This window comes from Pagrus major, chromosome 14 (genome assembly GCF_040436345.1).
Source record: "Pagrus major chromosome 14, Pma_NU_1.0".
Classification (NCBI taxonomy): Eukaryota; Metazoa; Chordata; class Actinopteri; order Spariformes; family Sparidae; genus Pagrus; species Pagrus major.
Genome location: NC_133228.1, coordinates 10,838,564 through 10,860,925, shown reverse-complemented (window position 1 = coordinate 10,860,925; position 22,362 = coordinate 10,838,564). Strand labels below are relative to the sequence as shown.

The window sequence follows — 22,362 nt, the reverse complement described above, 5'->3', positions numbered from 1 at the left end:
ATTTTATAAGTAACTTTGTACTGTAATATAATAATAATAATAATAATAATAATAATAATAATAATACAGTGTTAATTTTCGTTAATGGTTGATTCAGTTTGCATATTAGCCGAACTTCTTCTTCCCATGACGGCGGTTCGTTCATTTAATCGAACAAAGTTCGACAGCTCGTCACTACGACATAATTACTCCTCAATTAACACACGACTTCTGCTCCGTGGTGCATTCACGGGTTGGGGCCACGGCTCTGATTTAAGAATATAATTAAATATATTTATGGTTTTATCAACACAACATTAAAACTCTTGTAAACCGACGGGGGTTTCTTGTTCTTCACCCTCAAGGATACGATCTGGGGCGAACTGGTCACCAGGGTGGGGCATTTAACAGTGGTTTGTTGTTGTCCTGGCCCGTGTCCTCTGTGACTAGAGGAGAAATGCTGAATCAATAGCCCGGACCATGACACACAACACACACCAATCTGAAAGTCATACCCGTCGATTATGACTACACACCCCCCGGTCCCGGAGAGCCAAAACAAGACACACCGTCCCCAGCTTTGCTCAGACAGTGCCCCGGTTCGCGCTTTGTTCGGAGCTTTGTGTCTAGCGTACTGCTAGTAAGGATCGACAAAAGGCAATGCATTGATTGTGTGACAGATGGGCTTTTGTGTGAAATCTACGACTCACCACCAACATGACCTCCAGCGTCACACGTAGAGTAGTGCGTACGGGTGGGAGTTGTCTGGTGAAACGCATTGTTGTGTTGGGGGATGAGCCCGTACGTAGTGCTGCTGCTGCTGCTGCTGCTGCTTTTTGCTCCTGGTCGACTGTGGCTAGCGAGCGACTCTAACCTATGAATGGTCCACAAAGCAAAATAATACTGTGCTCTGTGTGGGATTTAACATCGAAACCTCACAGGCACCAAGCAGGCCTCTTCATCTTTTCATCAGTATCTGAAAAGACCCCAGTATCGCCCGTTGGATGAGAACACTGTGTACGGAATTAGAGCCACTTAGCAGGCCGTGTCGCCATTGCTTTGTAAGGCTGCTGGCTAGCTACCGTCTTCCTCTGCTAGCAAAACTGTTCGTGAATCCGAGGTACGTGCTTTTTTGGTTTTTATGCATTCCTGTGTTTTATTCTGTGGCCTCGAGAAGGCATGTAATGCATCTGCAAAATGCGTGTTCAACGCTACACATTGTGTCTGAATTAACAAACGTTTTTTTTTTTAAAGAGCTCTTGTTTTGCTTGACGCCATTTGCTCCGTTCAGGGGAGGGGGGGCTAGCTCCGCTGGCTAGTTAGTTAGCTGGCTAGCTAGCTAATGTTATTGTTAGCTACTTGGACTGTTTGGTCGTTAGTTAAAGGGCAGTTGCATCTCTGCACCAAAGGGCCAGGTGCTAACTCCGGCGCAGTCACGGTGAAAGCGCCGTGTGTGACCGCCTCCCACCGCATTTGAATGCCTCAGCTCATTGACAAAACTGTAACGTACTACATTACACATCACAACACACTCATCAAGTTACTGGAAGTTAGTCTGAGGCAGTAACAGCAGCGAAAGTCACACCATCCTTCTGCTCTCATAATCAGCTAGCTAACCTTTAATATAGTGCATTCACATCACACAGTGTTAAACTGTTTCTGTCACTTGGTGCAGAGAACATTGGGTTAAACTGAAATACCTTATGACTCACAGTGTAGAGCGGATACCTTAACATAGCATCAGTTATAGTGGCTGTTAAAGGGGCACTATGTAGTTTTGGAGAAGAAATTCAAACTCAGAATTGTAATGTTTACGATATTAATGAGGTAATAACACAAACTCAGGGGTATTTATGTTGTCCATAACTAAATAAACAAGGTGTTTTCAGAGGAAAGTAAGGTTTGAAGCTAGAGAGGTGGCAGGGTCCGCCACATATAAACAAAGTAAAACAGTATGAGATAGTGTTGTCCTTAAGGTCAGTTTGTTTATTCGGTCATGAAAAAGAAGAGAGGTTGTTTATTTATTTAAGATCTTTGTCTTCTGATTAAAATGTATTCCCCCAAAGTATATAATGCTCCTTTAAAATATAATAAATTCAAATCACACAATGTTTTTTCTGTCTTTTGGTGCGGCGTACATTAAAGTAAAATGCCTTATTTCTCAAGATATAGCAGATATGCTACATTATAGCATCAGCTGTAATAGATGTCAATACTATACTATTTTATCTATTTGGCTTACTTGTGGGTTGCATGTCATTTGATAACCTTACTCATGCTGTTCAAGAAAGTGATTAAGGCCTTTTCAATTATATGTTTTGTACCATGTCAGTCATGAATAAGTGTGGATTACACTACAGGTTACAGCATCTAGAGCTGCGCTGATTGATTGTTTGATCGATTAGTTTTCAACAATCAGATTAATCAAGAACCATTTGAGGTTGAGGTCATTTTTTAAGAAGAACAGAAAGTTGAATTTCTCTGATTCCAGCTTCTTAAATGTGGAATTTTCCGGTTCCTTTACTCCAGTAAACTGAGTATCTTCGGGTTGTGGACGTCATTTTGTGCTTTGGGAAACACTGATCAACATTTTTACCATTTTCTGACACTTTATAGAGAGAGAATAATCAACACGTTATTCGACAATGAAAACAATCGTTAGTTGCAGCCCTAACTGTTTCAGTAATTTATCAAAGTCTGTGTTTTGTTACCCCTGAACAGCAGCTACTCTAATAAAAAGCATTCACCATCTCCAACTTTTCCTTTCCCTTTCTGCGTCTCCACAGCAACACGGAGCGTCAAGATGAAGAAGAAAGCTCGGCAGCACCGGCCTTCGGTGCCGCAGAGGCCCCCGTCTCCCATCAAGCCTTCCCCCAACAAGCAGATCTTGACTTACGCCCAGGCGCAGCGCATGGTGGAGTTCGATATAGATGGCCGCGTCCACCGGGTCAGCATATATGACAAGCTGGACGTCATCTCAGACGATGACCCCATGGTGCAGGAGATGATGGAGTGCACCAGCAATAAGGAGAACGCTGAGAAACCGCAGCAGCAGGTCCTCCTGAGGTCGGTCAGGTTAAAAAACAACCAGGAGAAGAGGAACGCAGCACTGGGCATCACTGGTCCTGGAGAGGGAGGAGGACATAATGCTGGTGTTAACGCCGGACCAAAGCTTCCAGAGCCTAAATTTCGAACAGTGGAATATAATCTTCCAGCAGTTCCTAAGCGTTCAGCTGCCTTTTTTAAATTCACAGAGAAGACGGAGGAAGAGCTAGATGAGGAGACGGAGTACGACATGGACGAGGAAGACTATGCCTGGCTGGATTTGGTCAATGAAAAGCGGAGAGGCGAGGGGGTCAGTCAGGTCTCTCACAACGTCTTTGAGTTTCTAGTTGACCGCTTTGAGAAAGAGTTGCACCTGGAGAGTCTGGACCAGTGCGGTGAAAAGCACGCCCCCATCGATGAGGATGCTGTCTGCTGCATCTGCATGGACGGAGAGTGTCACAACAGCAATGCCATCCTGTTTTGCGACATGTGCAACGTGGCCGTGCACCAAGAATGTTACGGTGTGCCCTACATTCCTGAGGGCCAGTGGCTCTGCAGACACTGCCTCCAGGCATCCACCCAGCCCGCAGACTGCATACTCTGTCCTAACAAGGGTGGAGCGGTGAAAAGGACCGACGACGACCGCTGGGGCCACGTGGTGTGCGCCCTCTGGGTCCCCGAGGTGGGCTTCTCCAACACCACCTTCATCGAACCCATCGACGGGGTCAACCACATTCCTCCAGCCCGCTGGAAGCTCACCTGCTACCTCTGCAAGGAGAAAGGCGTTGGCGCGTGCATCCAGTGCCACAAAGCCAACTGTTACACCGCCTTCCACGTCAGCTGCGCCCAAAAGGCTGGCCTCTTTATGAAGATGGAGCCGATCAAGGAGGTGACGGAAACGGGAGAGCCCACGTTCTCTGTGAAAAAGACGGCCTATTGTGGAGCTCACACGCCTAACGGGTGCGTGCGGAGGCCTCTTACGATTTACGATGATGCCAAACCCAAAAATGGACTATGTAAGAAAGTGGACAAAGGGAAGGGACAGTCGAAAGGGAAGCAGAAGAAGAAGAGTAAGAGTAAGAAGCCTGAGCCTGAACCTGAAAGTGAAGAAGAAACCCCTGCTACCGTGCCTACTTTTCCTGCTCACAGGTATATCTATGAGTTTTAATCATTGGTGGGATGGAGTTGATGCCTGGTCTGTGATTGAGGAGGGCTCTCCTGTCTTTCTCAAGACGCTGATAGGACTTACGTGTGTTGATGTACAAACATTGGGTGTTACAGGATTAGATAGAAGTTTGAGTGACCTACCTGAACACGTTTATGTTAAGTGCTAGTCCGATGCTGGTTAAAATTTGTCTGTAGTTGTTAGGTTTAAAGCCAGGACCACAAGGTGACCAGCCACTGCTCCCACAGTCTGTTTTCTGAAAGAACATACTTGCTGGTTGTTGGTCTCTCTCTCTGTCTATATCCTTCTAATACCTGTCTTGCCGGCGTCTCTAGGTTACAAACCATCATGAACCAGGTGTCAATCCAGAAGAAGAAAGCATTTGTGGAGCTGGTCCTAAATTATTGGACGCTAAAGAGGCAATCAAGGAACGGGCTTCCCCTCATCAGACGCCTCCAGACAGGCCTGCAGTCTCAGAAGAATGCACAGCCGGTTTGTTCAACCGTCAGTCAACCACAGAAGGCTTTCAGTCTTCGTTTTGCCTTTTACCTAAGTAGCTTTTAGAACTTGAAACATGTGTTATACTTTTCACACAGCCAGATCTTTTCAACACCTTTGTTAATCCTTTAATGCTCTTCCTAGTATGCTTTTTAGCATGTTATTACAGCTGTCAACAAGGTTTTTGACAATGCTGTCTGTATACAAGCAAGTTTCCTGCTAAATGTGGATGTGTGGCTTGAAGTAATAGATGTTGTTGAAGATGTACAGGAAAAACGAGTCTCATGAGAAACAAGTGTGTACTGTCAGTTTTCTGTTCTTTAACGTGTTTGTATGCCAATGTCTTCTCCAGAGGCAGAACGAGGAGGAGAGCAGGGCACTGAAGGAGCAGCTGAAGGAGTGGCATCGCCTCCGACACGACCTGGAGAGAGCCCGGCTGCTGCTGGAGCTCATCCGCAAGAGGGAGAAGCTCAAGAGGGAAGAGGTAGGAGACAGATTTGACTTTTGACTTAACCCAGGTAAAATAAAGAAAACAATTTGATCTTTTAATGTTTCCCATCTTGGCTCTTTTTTTTTTAGATTAAACAGCAGGAGACCCTCCTGGAGATGCAGTTGACTCCCTTCAGTATTTTGCTCCGAGCCCTTTTGGATCAGCTACAGGCTAAAGACCAGGCCAAGATCTTCACCCAGCCGGTTGACGTCACTGAGGTGAACTTCAGTAGATACCTAAATACTTTTAAGTTCTGTTGTTGCGTCCGTCCACAAGGAATCTTTGTTTTTTTTTCCTTTGGATGCCATAAATTCACCCAACATTTTACTTAATGTAAATATTGCATTTTATACGAGTGTTTTGTTTTGTTTCAGTATAGGGCTGCAACTAATGATTATTTTGATTATATCAATCATATCATTATATCTGCCGAATATTTTCTTGATTAATCTTGTTTAAAAAAATTGAGTCACTATTTCCTAGAGCTCTAAGTGACATCTTTGAATTGCTTCTTTTGTCCAAACAAATGTCCAAAATCCAAAGACTCTTCATTTACTGTCATCAATGACAAAGAAAAGCAGCAAAGAACATACTTGCCGGTTGTTGGTCTCACGCTTAAGAAGCTGGAACCTGCTTGAAAAATGACTGAAACCATCAATCTATTATCAAAATGAACTTTCTTTCCTTGTAACTGTCGCAGCTCTACTGCGCTGCTGCTGTTTATTGTGCTGTGTTAAACAAGCTCAACCAAGAAAACGCAGATAACAATACTTCCGGTTAGATAAGCCTTCAAGCTGGATTTGCTGGTTTGCATTTTAACTTAGCCGGTTGTTTTTTGACAGCAATAGTCTGTTTGACCTGTTTGTCTGGCTGGTTGCCAGATAACTGCTTTACTTCTTAGACCTAAGAGAGAATAATACCACGCTTTGTTTTCTCTTGTGTCGCCACACATCCGTTAGAAGTTGCACTTGAACACACCACAAACACTACAACCAGCAGATGACTGCTCGCTCGCTCCGTGCCACAGGTTCTGGTCACAGTGACACAAGGGTATAAATCAACCCCCCTTCCCCTGTGTTACAAGGGTTGAGCAATGTGACTTCCTGGTATGATGAATGTGTAACCTGAGAGTAAGGTCCATAGGCAGACATCTGTAAAAGGCAAAGGTTCCTTCCTTAACATGCCCGGCTAGCTCAGTCGGTAGAGCATGAGACTCTTAATCTCAGGGTCGTGGGTTCGAGCCCCACGTTGGGCGTCAGCTTTTGACCCTGGAGTCCAGTACAGTGCTACTACATTATTTCATTTCTTGGTAGGCTGAGCATGTGTGAAATGTGTTTGTATTTTCATTCAAGTTCATTGTCAAATATGACATGTTGTTCAGAGTCTTTTCAGATGGTGCTGTTGTCAGATCATGTGGCCCGGCCTTTGCGGACATGAATAACGTTAGATGCTGTATCTTAAATAATGATATTTGATTAAGGACTTCAAATTAAAGGTGCAACATGTAAGAATTGTAGTTTAAAAATTTCAAAAACTAACCAACGTTATCAAAGAATGTGAAGAAATAAGAATTTTGATGAAGTTAGCATGCTAACCAGCTAGCAGCAGCCAGTCCTTATTTCATAATACCACCCTGAGCTCCCAGTCCAAACTGCTAGCTGGTGGGCTAACTGAGCTAACGACAGCTACAGTTAGCAGTTATTTTGATTATATGCTGCCCCCATTATGGAGTATGAATTCAAGAGGTGGCCACTTCTTACATATTGCAGCATTGACATGCGACATACAATGATATTTGCTTCATATTTTTTAAAGTAAGTTTGAAAATCTTTAATCGTCTGTTTCCTGTAGGTGCCTGACTACCTCGACCACATCAAGCACCCAATGGACTTCTCCACCATGCGTCAGCGCATCGACGCGCAGGGCTACAACAACTTGGAGCAGTTTGAGAGCGACTTCAACCTCATCGTTGATAATTGCATGAAATATAACTCAAAGGACACGTATTTCTACCGGGCCGCCGTGCGCCTCCGAGACCAGGGCGGGGCCCTGCTGAGAAAAGCTCGGAAAGATGTGGAGAGAATCGGCTTTGACACGGAAAGCGGCATGCATCTGTCAGACGCTCCTGAAATCAAATCAGCGCCAACGTTTTCTTGGGAGGACGGTAAGAGCGGCAGTAAAGACACATGCCTCTCTGATGCATCATTAAAATTAAAATATGTTGATGATTCTTTAATTCTTTCCTTAGTCGATCGCCTACTTGTGCCAGCCAATCGGCAGCATCTTTCTCCGGACAAGCAGCTGCAGCAGCTCCTGGAGAAGTTCGACCTGACCTGCGCCATGAAGTCCAGCCCCTCCCGCAGCAAGCGCTTAAAACTACTCAAAAAGACCATCAACGACGTGCGCAATGAAATGAGCTTAAAGAGAGTCCACCCCTCCCACCACCACCATCACCACCACCACCACCACCACTCCTCGACCTCCACAACTGCCTCCACATCGGCCTCATCTTCATCAGCTGCTGCCTCCCACTCAGAGCTGGGCGAACCTAAAGAGGAGGGATCACAGCCCAACGGACATTTTCCAGACGATGAGGGTACGTATGGATTTATTAGAAAGAGTGTTCTGTGTTTGACTAAAAGAGAGTCACATGTCCTTAATATCCTGAAGCACAGGTCAAAGGTCAGAGATTAGCCCGCAACCCAAAACACAACCTCTGAGAGCAAAGTCACATGCTCTTCTCGATACATAATTTGTCTTTGATGCTTTCAGCGCTACAATAGTAGCCTGGTTTCAGATGTATTGCCTCCCAGAAGTCAATGGCAATTAAATTCCATTATCAGGCTACTTTAACACATAATCATTAAAAACCCTGCTCTGTTTGTCATGAGGTTAGCATCTGTCTGCTGTTTTGGGGAAATTTGCGCAAATTTCTTGGTCTTTGTTCTTGGTATTTGTGGTCCACAGCCTGTGGTTGTGGACATTAACTTTTATTTCTCAAATCAAGAAAGCCAAATTTTAAGTATGTCATTAACTGATGAAACATGATTATTGGTGGTAATATTATTTGTTAATGTCTAATAGGTGTCATTGGCTCAAAATCAGGAATATTTATAGCACCAATAAAGTATATATATTTGATATATGGGTCATTATATCTTAATCTTATTACTAGTGCAGGTTTTGTGTTCAAATGGTCTGAGAGGTTGTTCACATTTGGTATTACCATCTGTCTTACTATCTGACAGATTTAAGCCTGTTAGTTCACACCCGGCATTTTGATGCATCTCGAAATGCACCTCATGCGACCACTTAACTCTCACTTCCCCGTTCTATATGCAAAAATACATGTGCATCACTAGAACATACGGAGACAACATTTTGACATACCGAATGAACAAGTAGGCCCAAAAAGTTTCTCTTAATGCAACAAGTCTCCAAATTGAGGGTTTTTTTAAGGGAGTCTGGGGACTTCTCCCACCAACAGAAAGAAGTAGCCTGTATCAGTAACCATCTACTGTAGTTGTAAAATGTAAAAATTTAACATCAGCAACATGTTCTTTTTCATAAATTTGGTGTAAGTGGTGAAATCAGTTGTTCAAACAGCTGCTAAATGTTGGGAGGTGACGCACTCTAAACACAGATGCAGACAGGCTGATACAGCGATGGCGTGACAAATTGACACTTTTTACAAGGACAGAAACAACTTAATATTAGCATTTAATGCCGAATTAACAAGAAGGCCAAAATAGTTGAGAATCTTTTGTTGACAGCGTTTCACAAAGTTGATTAAGTCTCTCATAATGCAACAAGTCTCACAATTGAGCGTTTTTTAAAGGTAGTCTAGGGACTTTATTTACAGACAGAAAGAAGTAGCCTGTTTTAGTTTCTGTTCACCGTATTTGTGAAATTTAACATGTTTGCCGTCAACAACCTGTTCTCTGTCAGTTGAAACAGTGTGTGTGTAGGTGACGCACCTTTAGACACAGAAGCAGACAGGCTTGAACAGCTGTTCCGCGACAAACTTGAAACTTTTAACAAGGACGGAAACAACTTAATGTTTTGCATTAAATGCCGAATTTACAAGAAGGCAGAAATGATTTAGAATTTGTTGTAGCTGTCTGCAAAGTTTGTTCAGTTTCTCCTCATGCAACAAGTCTTAAAATCACGTGAGGGAGTCTGGGGATATTGCAGTTACTAGTCCCATGGTCAGTTGAATCTTCACAAAAATCAGACAGAGCATAACCCGTTCTGCCTGTTGTGTTGGCTTCTTGTTGTTTCGCGGAGTACGTCAACTGAGTAGGCGGTTCTTCAGTGTGGCCTAGGACACGTGTGCGATGATGCCAAATGTGAACAGGACCGTGGATTTCATTCTGATGCACTTGGTTCTAACTGTGAGAGAGCTTTATTAAAAAATGTGCTTTCAACAAGGCAACTTCTCTTAGATGGTTCACACAGTCTTTATGTAACTGAAAATTATTCCACATGCTCAGTGACACAGAAAACCTCTTTGTGAACTCAAGAATCACAGTGGCAGACAGGAACAAGTTGAGCATTACATGGAGGTGATGATGGTTGTGCTCCAGCAGCGGAAGAGAAAGTGTTACTGTTGAATCCTAACAACGTTCTTATGTCTCTCTGTGGAACTGATCCCTGAATAGATAGCGTTATAATGAGCTGGTGGGAGGGAGGAGAAAGAACGGGAAGAAAGGAAAAAGTAATTTTGCTCTCATTCTTTATTTATTGGCGTGCCTCAGTGTTATGCTAAACAGCGCCTTGTTTTACTTTTATGATAAACCCAAAAGCCATATGATAATGTGCTGTGTCAGCAAGCACAAAGTATGAGTGCTGCAGCGCATTACTGTTGGTAATAGTGTTATACTGCAGGTCATATTTCATGTCTTTGTCACTTTGTCATATTGTTTATGTTTGTACTTTTTATGAATAGCTTTTTGTTCATTGTTTTTCCAAAAGAGGATGCCAAAGATTTCATTATGCTCTCTTTGCATCGCTAATCCTTCACAGCAAAACCTATTATACTTTATTTCTAAAGCACCATGAGGAGATGGAAATAGAATGAAAGAGAAAGGAAAAAGACATAAATAAAAATAATAACCCCCCCACAAAAATAACTATAAAAACAACCTGTGCACTGGGACATGTAATCTGTTGTTCCACAGTTTGAATGATTAGAGGGGCACTGTAGTATTGGAGAATTATTTACAATATTAATGAGGTAATGATACAAACTTTATTTTTTTCCATAACTGAGTAAACAAGCTGTTCTCAGAGGAAAATAAGGTCCCCAGAACAATGTTTGAAGCTAGAAAGTTGGCAGGGTCCGCCAAATACAAACAAAGTAAAACAGTATGAAATTGTGTTGTTGTTTTAGGTCAGTTTGTTTATTTAGTTTATTCAGTAAACAGAAAGAGTTTTTTCACTTTTGTCACTGAAGATCTTTCTCCTCTTATTAAAGGTACCGTATGCAAGAATTGGCCACCTGTTGAATTCATACTCAATACAAATAGGGGGCAGTATATTGCTAGATCAACCGCTATTTGCTAACTTTAGTTGCCTTTAGCAAGTTAGCTCAGTTAGCCATGCAGCAAGCAGTCCAGGATGGGAGCTCGGAGCACCAGGGGAGTGTTGGTGTGGACCACGAGCTTGAATCTTCAGGCCGAGATGGGCCAAGGCTAGCTGGTTAGCATGCTAACTTCAGAAGATATCTATGCAAAACAATGCGCAGACCTCATTACGTCAAAACTATTCACATTGATAATTTGAGTTAATTTTTAATTAAGTCAATGTTTTCATTACAAATCTTACATATTGCACCTTTTAAAATGTCTTGCCCAAAAGTTCATAGTGCTCCTTTAATGATGGCTGAAGAGTAAAACTTTCTTTCTCCTCTCCCCTACAGGAGACAAGTCTCTCCCTCCTAAACTGGAGCTGTCAGACTCCATCCCTCCCCTCATCCACTCCGACACAGACCCCGAGCCCCCCACCCTCAAACCAATCGACGCCGCCCCCGACTGCGAAGACAAAGCTCCCAGCAAGCGCGTCAAGTTCGATGGCGAAATTCCAGACTTGCTCTCCTCTGCCCCGCGCCTCAATGGCTACTCCCACGACAGCCTCCAGAGCTCCTTACTCGACGGAGACGTGAGCGTGGTGGCCACGTCGACCCTCGCAGAGCCCACGGGCACAGTCAACCGCCGCACAGCGGTGCTCTTCCGCAAGTCGAAGGCCGCCAGCCCCCACAAGCCTCCAAGGGAAGGAGACAAGGCGGCCGACGATGTGGACGGTAAAGAAGAGGGCGAGAAGGAGGAGGAGGATGAAGACGGCGCCCAGCTGGGCTCCAAATCCTTCCTGTCAGTGGTCATACCCAGGCTGGAGACGCTACTGCACAGCAAGAAGAGGAAGCACAGTGGCAGCAGAGACAGCGAGGAGGAGGGAGGAGGGGAGCACGAAGAGGAGGGAGAGTCCCCCGTCAAACGACTCGACACTGGTAAGAGAAAAAACAACAGCTCTGCATCAATGACGATGTTCGAAATTTGAATGACATTTCTTCAAGACTGTATTTACATTAGCACAGCAATATTTAGCTCTGCTGCTAACAACTGAAACTGGCAGTGCAAACACTGTAATGAGCTGGTAAACTGCTTCATCACACCTGTTTACTCTTTGAAATCAGTTTGCTTAAACAAGACCAGAGATTGAACAACCTGTAGCCAGTGCAGATACATTCCACATTGACCAGGAGTGGTCTGGATTCAGATTCAGATCTTTTTGCCTCCTCTGGTGTTGTTTCTCCTCTCAGGTCTGTCCAGTGGTTTTCTGGAGGTGGAGGAGGAGAAGGAGCTGGAAGACTCGAGTAGAGCCAGTCGACCCGTGGAGCCACGACGACGCTGCGCCTCTGAGTCCTCCATCTCCTCGTGTAGCAGTCTGCCGGGAAGCACCAGGTAGTCCACCAGATAGAAGATTGTATATTTTTGTCTAATGTCTGTTCTTCCTGGTCTAATGAGTGGTTGATCAAGCACAACTGAAGATATACAGACAGATGTTTAAGGGTGTTTTTGCATTCATTTAGCATTAATTTCAGCATGTGCGCCCATTTCCACAATGACTGAGATTTAACAGAATAGAATAGAGAGGATGTGCATCAACAATTGGGATTCTTAGTGGAGTTCTGGACCCAAAAAATCCAGTGAGCAAATTCCAAAAAAACATGAAAGAGCAGCACATCTCAAAGATCCAACTCAGGGAAACATTTCACTTTTTTATTTGGCTCATCTCACAAAATGTTGTGTTGTGACCCAAATAAACAAGTGAAATGTGAGTATTCTGTCCACACAGAATTTAAGATGTGCTGCCCTTGAAAGAATGCGTTTGCATATTTCCGTCTCTGTCTAGTCGTGAACCCACAGAGATTTATATATCTGGTACCTGGTGTTACGTTTCTAAAGTTGACTCTGGTGTATCTTTTTTTTGTTCTCAGCACTATTCTCAGTCTTCCAAAATGCGGGAAGGGGAAACCCGCCTTGGTCCGGAGAAACACTGTGGACGATAAGAGCGAATTAATCGCCTGCATCGAAACCGGGAACTTTGCAAAAGCTGCGCGCATCGCCGCCGGTGAGTTTGCTGCATTATGTATCCAAAGAATCTGAACGCATGCACACAGATTATCCACCATTTCAGATAAATATACATGATTTTCTTCAGAGAAATATTGACGTTTAATTGATATTTTCAGTTTCGGTACTTAGGTGCTACATATTTTTAGGCTCATACTGAAAGATTTTTACCTGGGCAAGAGATTTGACACCTTACAACAACTCGCTTCATCAAAGAAAACAGTAGATATGAGAAAACAGTACAATAAAACCTTACTAGACTGTCAAATAATAGAAAACAAGGTCAAATGCAGCTCTGAACTTCTTTTTACGCTGCAATTTATTTTTATTATCAGGCAGCATATGCACAGATACTGATATGTATGTGCTAAGCTAGTGTCAGTAGTTGACTTTCACTGAATTTCAGACAAAAGACAGTATTTGTTGTAGGCTGTTGCACTCAGTCTCAGTCAGTAAGTAGCGTTGTATATCTCCAGATGTCTGCAGGTCTTTTAAAATCTTCAAATGCCTTAAATCATGTTATGGAAACTGTGAAAGGTGCAGAGTTCTTTTACTTTTCCTATTAAACTGGAGGATTGGCTTCATGTTTCATTCGACCTTCAGCATTAATTCTCTGCTAAAAGTGTAACTTGATAGAACTTGCAGACAGCTGGTCTTCATACACACATTAAGAGAGAATCAGGGTTGGAAATTAACAGCAGCCACCAGCCAGCTCGGTGTGACTTTTGGCAGCGAGCGGTGACTCTTTGTACTCCTCCTGCCATCATGGCATGTGACCAGTCAGCATCTGGAGACATTTCCCTTGTCAAAGATTCATATTTGGCTTATAAAATGCTCAAAGTGGCTGGTGTATTTTAATATCTGTCGGCGAAAAGTTAATTTCCCACCCTGATCTGCTGTGTGCACTTACAGCTCGGCTTTGGAGATGTGATTCTGTCTGTGTTTTTAAACCCACCTGTAACTTGTTTGGTGTTGTTCCCGCTTCTTTAGAGGTTGGCAACAGCAATATTTGGATGCCCGCTAGTGCTGCAACAGTTGCATTGGAACCCCTAAAGCTAGTTTGGGCCAAATGTAGTGGATACCCTTCCTACCCTGCCTTGGTGAGTGTTTGTGGGAGAGAAAGCATGACAATCGCTGACTAAAGTCTTTGTGTTCTGTCATCTCCTTGTCGTCTCTTGACGTTTGGACACATTGGAACCTGATTATGACACTTTTGTCCCGCAGGAAGAGGCGATAGTTTACTGCAGCTGTTTCTTTTTTGATTCCAAAATGTCCTGGTTTTCCTCTAGGTGGCAGTCTTTCACTGTTAACCAGGTTAATTTGACCTTAGCATGAAAGGACAAATGAGAAAAAGAAGCCTGTGTGAATGCATTTGTATGCGTGTATACAGTACAGACATCTCTGCTCGATTGCTTCCGTGGATGGATGTATGTTTTTCATGTTTGCATTCATGAGCGTGCATGTCTTAACCCCCCCTCTCACCCTCCGCCTCCCCCCCTGCTGCGTGTAGATCATCGACCCCCACATGCCGCGCGTGGGCTGCCAGCACAACGGGGTGTCCATCCCCATGCCCCCCATGGACGTGCTCCGCATCGGAGAACAGATGCAGTACAAAGCCGAAGAGAAACTCTACCTCGTCCTCTTCTTCGACAACAAGCGCAGCTGGTGAGTGTGGGGATGATTTAAACTGCTGCAGCGGCCGACAAGGGTAAACCTGTCAGCCTGTCCGTCAGCTGATCATTATTCTCCCGTGGCTGCACGGCATCAATTGTCAAGAGACAACTAATGGCTTTTTGAAAATTTCACCTGGACTCGCGTCGCTGGGGAAATGATTTTCAGTCTTTAACGGCGGTGATGGTGCTGGAGCCTTTGTGTCACACTTTATATCTGCTACTAGAGAAGAATACTCATCAATTTATCATATTATTTGATAATTAAAGTGAGCATAAACATTCTTAAACTTCCAACAAGTGGATAGAAAAAGATTTTTAATACTTGATTTAACTCTCTATGGTGTTGTTTTGTGTCCTGGCACACACTGAGTCATTTATCTTTCCTGTTTTATCAAAGAAACACTTTCAGTCCCACAGAGCTCTGCACACTGAAGATGACTCAGTTTATTACTCACAGTAGTGTTTTAGGACAACTATTTTTTACTACTACTGTTACTATCAGGAGTTGAATACCAGGAGCTGAGGTTGTGCCATTTAGTGGGAGTTTTGACGCAGTTTTCTCCAGGGCCCTCATTTATCAACAGATGTGCGTAACAGGTGCATACAATCATTCAAGTGTTGAATTTATCAACTTGTACTTGTAGGAATGTGTGTAAAAATAAGCACAGCTCTGAACATGCTTATGCCCAGAATCCAGTGGTAGAAGAAACTGCAGACAGAAAGCTGCAATTGTCATGTTCTTTTTGTACTTATGCACATTTTAAATTTCATTCTTGAGAGAGAATGTAGAACCTTTTCTTTCTACACAGTGTTAATAATGAGGGCTGAGGTTTCTTGCAGAAATCCTGTGATTTTTTTTTCTTCACCTTTGGCTTTCAGAACGTGTGATGGTTGTTTTTATTTAGACTTAACGATTATGAATAATAATAAGGATTACTAGATAATGAAGATAATCTTTGACCTTCAAACTAGGGCTGCAAATAATGATCATTTTCATAAGTTAGTCTACAAAATGCCCCCAAACATTGTGAAAAATGCTCATCAAATATCCCAGAGCCCAAAGGGACGTCTTCAAATGAACTCTTTTGTCTAACAAACAGTCCAAAACCCAAAGCCTCTTCTCATTTTCTATCAAAAATAAGAAGAAAAGAAAGTAATCTTTACATTTAAGAGGCTTAAACCCCCAGATCGTTGACATTTTTGCTTAAAAAAAGACTTTCTTTTGATTGACTGATCGTTGCAGCACCACCTCAGACCTCACCAATGCTTCCACATAAACTCAGACCTTACAGTACTGTCATTACAACATTATAACTGGATCAACTTTTCACCTGGAGTGGGTTTATTCCAGTTTAGTTTCATGCTAATATGGTTGCTGTGACAGATATGTAGGGTGTTCGGCATTGTGTTTTCTCACTGCGAATGGAAAAAATAACAATTACAACAAACAGCATTTTATTATTAATTATGTTTAAATGTATCTTGTGAATAGAGTGTTGTTTTCTTGGGATAAACTACTGTCTACTGTTCAGGTGCTGTAACATAGATTTTGTCTTTTCGCCTCCAGGCAGTGGCTTCCTAGATCCAAGATGGTTCCTCTGGGAATGGACAAGACCATAGACAAAATCAAAATGATGGAAGGACGCACGTCCAGCATCCGCAAGGCAGTCCAGATCGCCTTCAGCCGCGCCATGAACCACCTGAGCATAGTGCAGGACGAGCCAGTCAGCGACCTCAGCGACGTGGACTGATGACACCTGCTGACTCTCTCCCCTCACACACACACAACACACACACACAAACTTGTACCTCTCCTGTACCAAATACCTTCCTCAACAACCCCCCCGACCCCTCCTCTCTGTCTCTGCAGGAGACTCAAATGTTTACTGGGCACCTGCTGTAACAGGTGGTGTGTCTCTTCCTCATCCATTCCTACTCGCACACACTCCTACCATGTGCCGACGGGATACGGCTGCTGCTGAAATGAATGTGTCTATCTCCTCCTCTCCACCTCCTCCAGGCTTGTGACTGTGCTTAGAGACTGCTCTTATTTCACTCCACCAATCATTTTCATTCATCATTTCAAGGCAAAAAAAAAAAAATGTTGGTAGCCTTACCAAATGCGTCTGTGGTGTCAGGACAAGAACTTCAGACTGACCGTTGCATTTTTTGGCTGCGGCTGATTAGTTTTTCAACTCGACACGTAGCCAAACCATCATTTCTGTTACATGTTATTTAAAAAAGTAGCATCTAGTAGCTGATTAATTAGCTAAAGTGGACAAAAATCTTCCCGTTGTGTTAAATAGCCAAAGCCTTTACATATTGACACCCCGGTCATCTGCATTTACAAATACCCTCCTTTGTATTTAACTGTAAATAATGTGTACAGCTGCCTGACACTAACTTATTTTGTAGTTTTGACATGATTGGGTACTGTACAGGAGTTTTCTTAGTATTTATACTTGATGCATTCTTGGCGCTGAGGAGCGAGTGCGATTTTGACAGTGCTGTATGATCAAGAAAAATTAAAAAAACATGCAAAAGCCTTAGTATTGAGGAGATTAGGGCTAAAATATCATGTTTCTGAAAAGTATGAAAGTATTCCCATTTTTAAGTTATTGAAGTTTATAATCGTAAGCTTCCATTTGGCATTAATCCTTTTTGTATAACAAATAGTTTGGTATATTTTTGTTCATATATATTTATATGGTTTGAATACACAGTGACACAGTATGTAAGTCTCTGGAGCTCATGCAGACAGTCTGATGATGTGGACACGGAGCGTTTATTGTTCTCAAGAAACCAAAAATTGTTGCTACCCAGAAGTTTTCTCGCTGATTTTTTTTTTTCTTTTGTTTTTTTTTCCCGTGTGATGTGTGAAATTGTTGCCAAAAAAGGATAAAAAAAAGTAAAGTGTATTTTTTATGTGAAACATTTGACTGTTACTTGGTTTCGCTGTAGTCGTAGGAGGACGTGCCTGCGTTAACTTATTGTAAAGTATCTGCGTTACTTTATATCCGAGGAAAGACGTGCAAACTTGATTGTGGTAAAGTGGCACATTTTGTGGTGGATACTTGCCTTCTTTTTAAGTAACCTTTTCTAACTTTTTTTGTAGTAGTAGACTTCAAGACATTTCATTTTATACTATTACCTATTTTTTGCTGGGTAGCATTGGGTAGTTTTGGTATATTTCATTTTGTACTTAACTGTAGTAGTTTTTTTAATCGGGTCATATGAAATATTGCTGGGACTGTTTTTTGTAGCAAAGCAAAAAATAAAACATACAAATATGAACACATGTGCCTCTCATGTTTTTAGAGTCATTGGTAACAATAATAACCATCAGTGATATATGATACATTTCTAGTTTTAGAATTTTAGTTCAAAACATTCAAAAATTTGCTCAAATTATCAGCTGAATGTGCCGAAATAACTGATGTGACGTTATGACAGTTAGCATGTTAGCATGCTAACCCAGATAGCCTCTGCGGGCTCAGTCTAAAGCTTTCAAGCTAGCGGTGTAAACACGAACAGACCCCTGGTGCTCTGTGCTCCCAGTCAGGACCACTAGCTGCACGGCTAACTGAGCTAACTAGCTAACAATAGCTACAAATGCCCTGTATTTGTTTTATTTTGAATTCAACAAGATGCCAATTCTTACATATTGCACCTTTAAACTGTAGTTAATAGTTATTTCACTGTTAACAATCAATTAAAATTCTTTATGAGCCGTTTATTAAGCAATTGTTTAGTGTAAAGTTGCAACTGATGTTTATAATACTTTGTAAACGATAATAAAAACTGTAGTTCATCTATAAACATTATTTGGATGGCCATTATAACGTTGCAACTGATGTTTATAAACCTTTACAGTTGCTTCATACATCGCTTATAAAGCATTTTATTGTTTGTTAACAGTTAAATAATTATTAACTAAAGTTAAATGAACTATAAATTACCCACTGGTTATTATAAAGTGTCACTGAGTCCTCATTTTGTGTTTTAACAAAGTGTATCTCGGTGTCATAATGCGGTATTCAGACTGCAATTAATTTATCACCTTTCTTTAAATTGTTCTTCAGAATTTGACTTTGGTTCATTATTAAATCGACATTTTTTTATATCCATATCTGGGGCACAAGAGGGACTCAAATTGTCCTTCATGGTTGGCAGATTGCATACACTAATTCAACCTCCCACCTGCCATATGGCACCGTACCCTGCTCATCTATTCAGCTGATGATTGTCCACACACACATTGCACATTGTGTCCTATAGGTTGCCAGCTACATAATAGGGGCTGCAGAGAAGGGGTCGGCTTATGAACTGTGACGGGACATGTCGCTGTATGGCGCGGAGCAGACGCGATGTTGCCAGGTTGTTGTGCACTACGTATGTCCTGAAGTCTAAAATCTGATTTCTGGTACAAGATAGTTACTTTTACCTGCCACTTTTATTCATTATTATTTTTATTCCATCTCTTTTAGTGGTATCTAATAAAATTTAAAAAAATAACATAACATAAACCTTATGAATATGTGATGTGAGATGTGGCTAATTACATACATTACATAATATACGTTTATAATAAAGGAATGATTGATAGAGACCCACCCGGCTTTGCTTCTCTGAGCAGCTGCCGACTCTGTTCAAACTTTAAAATGCTCACAAGAGTTAGAGGTTGTAATCTGTGTCTTAATGACTGCTACAACTTTGGCGCAATTTAAGTCAAAATGACTGTTTTTACAGCCCTTTCTGGGACTTCATCAGTGTGTTGTGGAGCAGTGTTCTTCCTAAACTAGGACCAAGAATAAATCGAAACTGCTCTCCCTGCTGCTTGTCGATCTGGCATTATAAGTCTCAGTCCCTGCGGTGCCGTAAGCCCATTTAAGTTTGAGGTATTCTCTTATTTTTCATAAGGTGTAATCTTAACCTGTGAGCAATCACACCTGCTTTTTCTCCAGGAAATGTAGCTATTGTTGTGTCGATATCAGCTGCAGGAAATTCCCTCTCTGGTTTTTGATGCTTCTTCCATATATAATATTCTGAAATTCCACATCAGGCCCCAGCAGAAAAATCTATACTAACTAGTATACTAAAAAGGCAGGATTTTAGAATTCAGGTGGGTTTATACAGCCTCAGGAGCTGTGTTTATGAAAACTTGGTTCCCAAGCTTGATCTTTAGTGCTTTTCAGGACGTACCTCACATACCTGTAGCGAGTGCTGATCAGGACCACCACACACCTCTGGAAAAACTTCCACCAAAACTATTACAGCGAGCTATCGTAAAGTAATTAAGTATTATCAGGTAAATGCAGTATGTACATACTCAAGTACTGTACATAAGTACAAATTTGATGTACTTTGATTTTATGCAACTTTATACTTCTACTCCACTACATCTCAGAGGCAACTATCATACTATTTATTCCACTACATTTGTCTGACACCTGCAGTTGCAGTACCAGTTCCATTTCAGATTGCAGTTCAGTCTCTAAACCTGTCCAGTCAAAAACAAACAAGTATCTCCAAATGATTTTGAATTTGAATTTTTCTGATAAACTGAAGGATTATGTGCCCCTCCTTCTTTAGCTAAATAAATGTTAAAAATGTAAAAACCCCTTTGACTGCAAGGAAAATCGTCGTCACTAAGCTGAGAACAAGAGAAAAGTTGACTTTTTTAGAGATGTGAGGTCACAAACATACGATGATCTGACAGAATATGATGCATTGCTGTAGATTAAACTACCCAGCAGTGTATAATATGTATCTGTAATCTAATTACATCTATTTCTGTAACTTTACTGGAATACAGTTACCTGTTTTTGTATCCTAATTACATAATCCTGTTAAATATATGACCAGATGCAACAGTTATGATGCTTACACATGAATGCATCAATAAGGACAATTCAAGGATAAACACTAATACAGACCTACATTATACTGAAATGGGTAGTTCTGCATAACGAATACTTTTACTTTTGATACATGGATACTTAATGCAGGTTGTAATAGAGTATTTTTACACTGTGGTATTGCTACTTTGACCAGTCTAGTTCCACCACTGCCGATAAATATGTCAAATATGAAAAGTAACAAGTAGAATAAATGTAGTAGGCTGAAAAAAATAAAAAATCCCTTTAAGTGTAGTGGAAAAGAAGCTGTTATCCCTCCTGCTCAAGCTAACCGAGAACTACAAGTTTGAGCAGGAAGAGGCAGCCATTTTGAGTCTGTCCACACTGGGGCGCTGTGGCTCCACACAAAAAAAAACCCTCCCTCCATCTTTGGCAAACAGTCCTTCCCAAACCAGGCACCAGGCGCTCTTACCTGAGTGTCCACCTGCTCAGCTCAGCTCTTCTCATTCCCCCCCCAGCTTGCTCGCTCGCTCACTCACTCACTCACTCACTCACTCAGGTAGGCATCAGTATGCAGCATATAAACCGTTTTCATCACTGTGTTCAAATGGCGAATGCGCCGATTAGAGAGAATGTCAATTAAAGCTAAATCAGTCTGAAGACATGGCTGCTGGTTTTTCCCGCCTTTCTCTCCTCTCTCCTCCTCTCTGTCCTCATGCTCGGCTAAAAGTCTGCTAACGTCAATCACCGGCCGACCCCCCCCCCCCTTCTTCCTCCTCCTCCTCCTCCTCCTCCATTTTCTTTTGTATTCACACAGAGTGGGCAGCCAATTCTCCTCCTAAGTGTTTTATTTGTGTCTATGCTGATATTCAGATGAAAGTTAGCTAACGGAGATGGAGGGTGGGGGTAAACAGTGCTGTGTGGGCAGGAGTTGAACCTGCACCATCACACTTGGGGAGCGGAGTTTGCTCCGTGGCTTCACTCATAAGCGGATCTTTCAGAGGCCAGAGCCGAGGCACTTCTCAGATGCAAATTCGCGAAGAAGAACTGTTGAAATATGCATTTTTACTTAAGCCAATCCGGCTTCTGTTATTTCAAGCTACTGACATTCAGAGAAGGTAAAGTAGCGTTATGGGGATTAAACGAGCTGGTAATGGCCCTGCGATATAGAAAAGCCACCTTCAAGCCGCCGCTGAAAGACATCTCCCATCTTCATAAACAATTGTGGCTAATGCAGTCGCACGCAAACACACAGCGGGCTCCATCCCCCCTCTCTCTCCTCTCATCGTCTGTCTGTCTGTCTGTCTGTCTGTCTGTCTTCTCCAGATACTAATTGTGTGGGGAGGTAAACACAGCAGTCAAGTGGAGAGGACGGCGAGTCAAGCGTGAATATCAATCTCCCCACATCAGTGTCATCAGATGACTTTGACTGAGTTGAGGCGGTGCTCATTAGAGTGGCGGAGCAGGGCGCCGCGGGCTGCAATAACATCCAGGTGGAGAGGACTCTGAAGTTACGGAAGCCTGCAGAGCTCACCACTAAGCGGGTAAGTGTGTGTGTGTGTGTGTGTGTGTGTGGGAATATATAATCCAACACACCCCCTCCGTGCAGAGGTGTCACCAGGGTTCAGGGAGGAAATGTCACGTTCCCACTCGCTCCTCTGCATGTATTCACCAGCAGGCAGGCAGCGTGGAGCGGCACCGGTTCATAGCTTTAATGTGAGCGCACATATTCCATATTTAGGCATCTAATTAATATGAACTTGTGCCACCAGCAGTTCTTCGGCTCGCAACGTCGAGGAGGTGACAGCAAGTATGGCCCGGGTTGCACACTAGTGTCAGACCTGGCAACTTCTTCCTGATAACACTTCCTCCGCCTCCAAGATTCTGGTGAAAAGAACAAGAGGGGGGGAAAAAAAGCTCCTCTCTTAGATTTTCTTGGCATTTTTGACTTTTCTCGCCATATTAATACGAGTTACAAGGCTGCTTTTATTTTGCTTCCAGCCATTGTTGGTTTTCTGACAAC

The 22,362-nt window shown here is 42.5% G+C and overlaps 1 protein-coding gene and 1 non-coding gene across 3 annotated transcripts; both read left to right on the top strand.

Moving 5' to 3' along the window:
* The first annotated feature begins 776 nt into the window (after window positions 1–776).
* brd1a (bromodomain containing 1a) lies at window positions 777–17,775 on the top strand. 2 transcript variants are annotated; one of them, XM_073480692.1, is made up of 13 exons: window positions 777–1,099; window positions 2,766–4,173; window positions 4,525–4,681; window positions 5,040–5,171; window positions 5,267–5,395; window positions 7,029–7,341; window positions 7,426–7,773; window positions 11,098–11,682; window positions 11,995–12,136; window positions 12,673–12,806; window positions 13,799–13,908; window positions 14,319–14,473; window positions 16,049–17,775. In XM_073480692.1, exons 2-13 carry the CDS (start codon window positions 2,783–2,785, stop codon window positions 16,230–16,232), a joined length of 3,780 nt encoding a protein of 1,259 aa, XP_073336793.1. In that variant the 5' UTR covers window positions 777–1,099; window positions 2,766–2,782; the 3' UTR covers window positions 16,233–17,775. The 2 variants fall into 2 exon arrangements, with proteins under 2 accessions (XP_073336793.1, XP_073336791.1); XM_073480690.1 differs by having other exon boundaries at window positions 4,525–4,693.
* trnak-cuu (transfer RNA lysine (anticodon CUU)) lies at window positions 6,360–6,432 on the top strand. Its single transcript has one exon. It is a non-coding gene; the product is annotated as a tRNA-Lys (tRNA).
* Window positions 17,776–22,362: the final 4,587 nt, after the last annotated feature.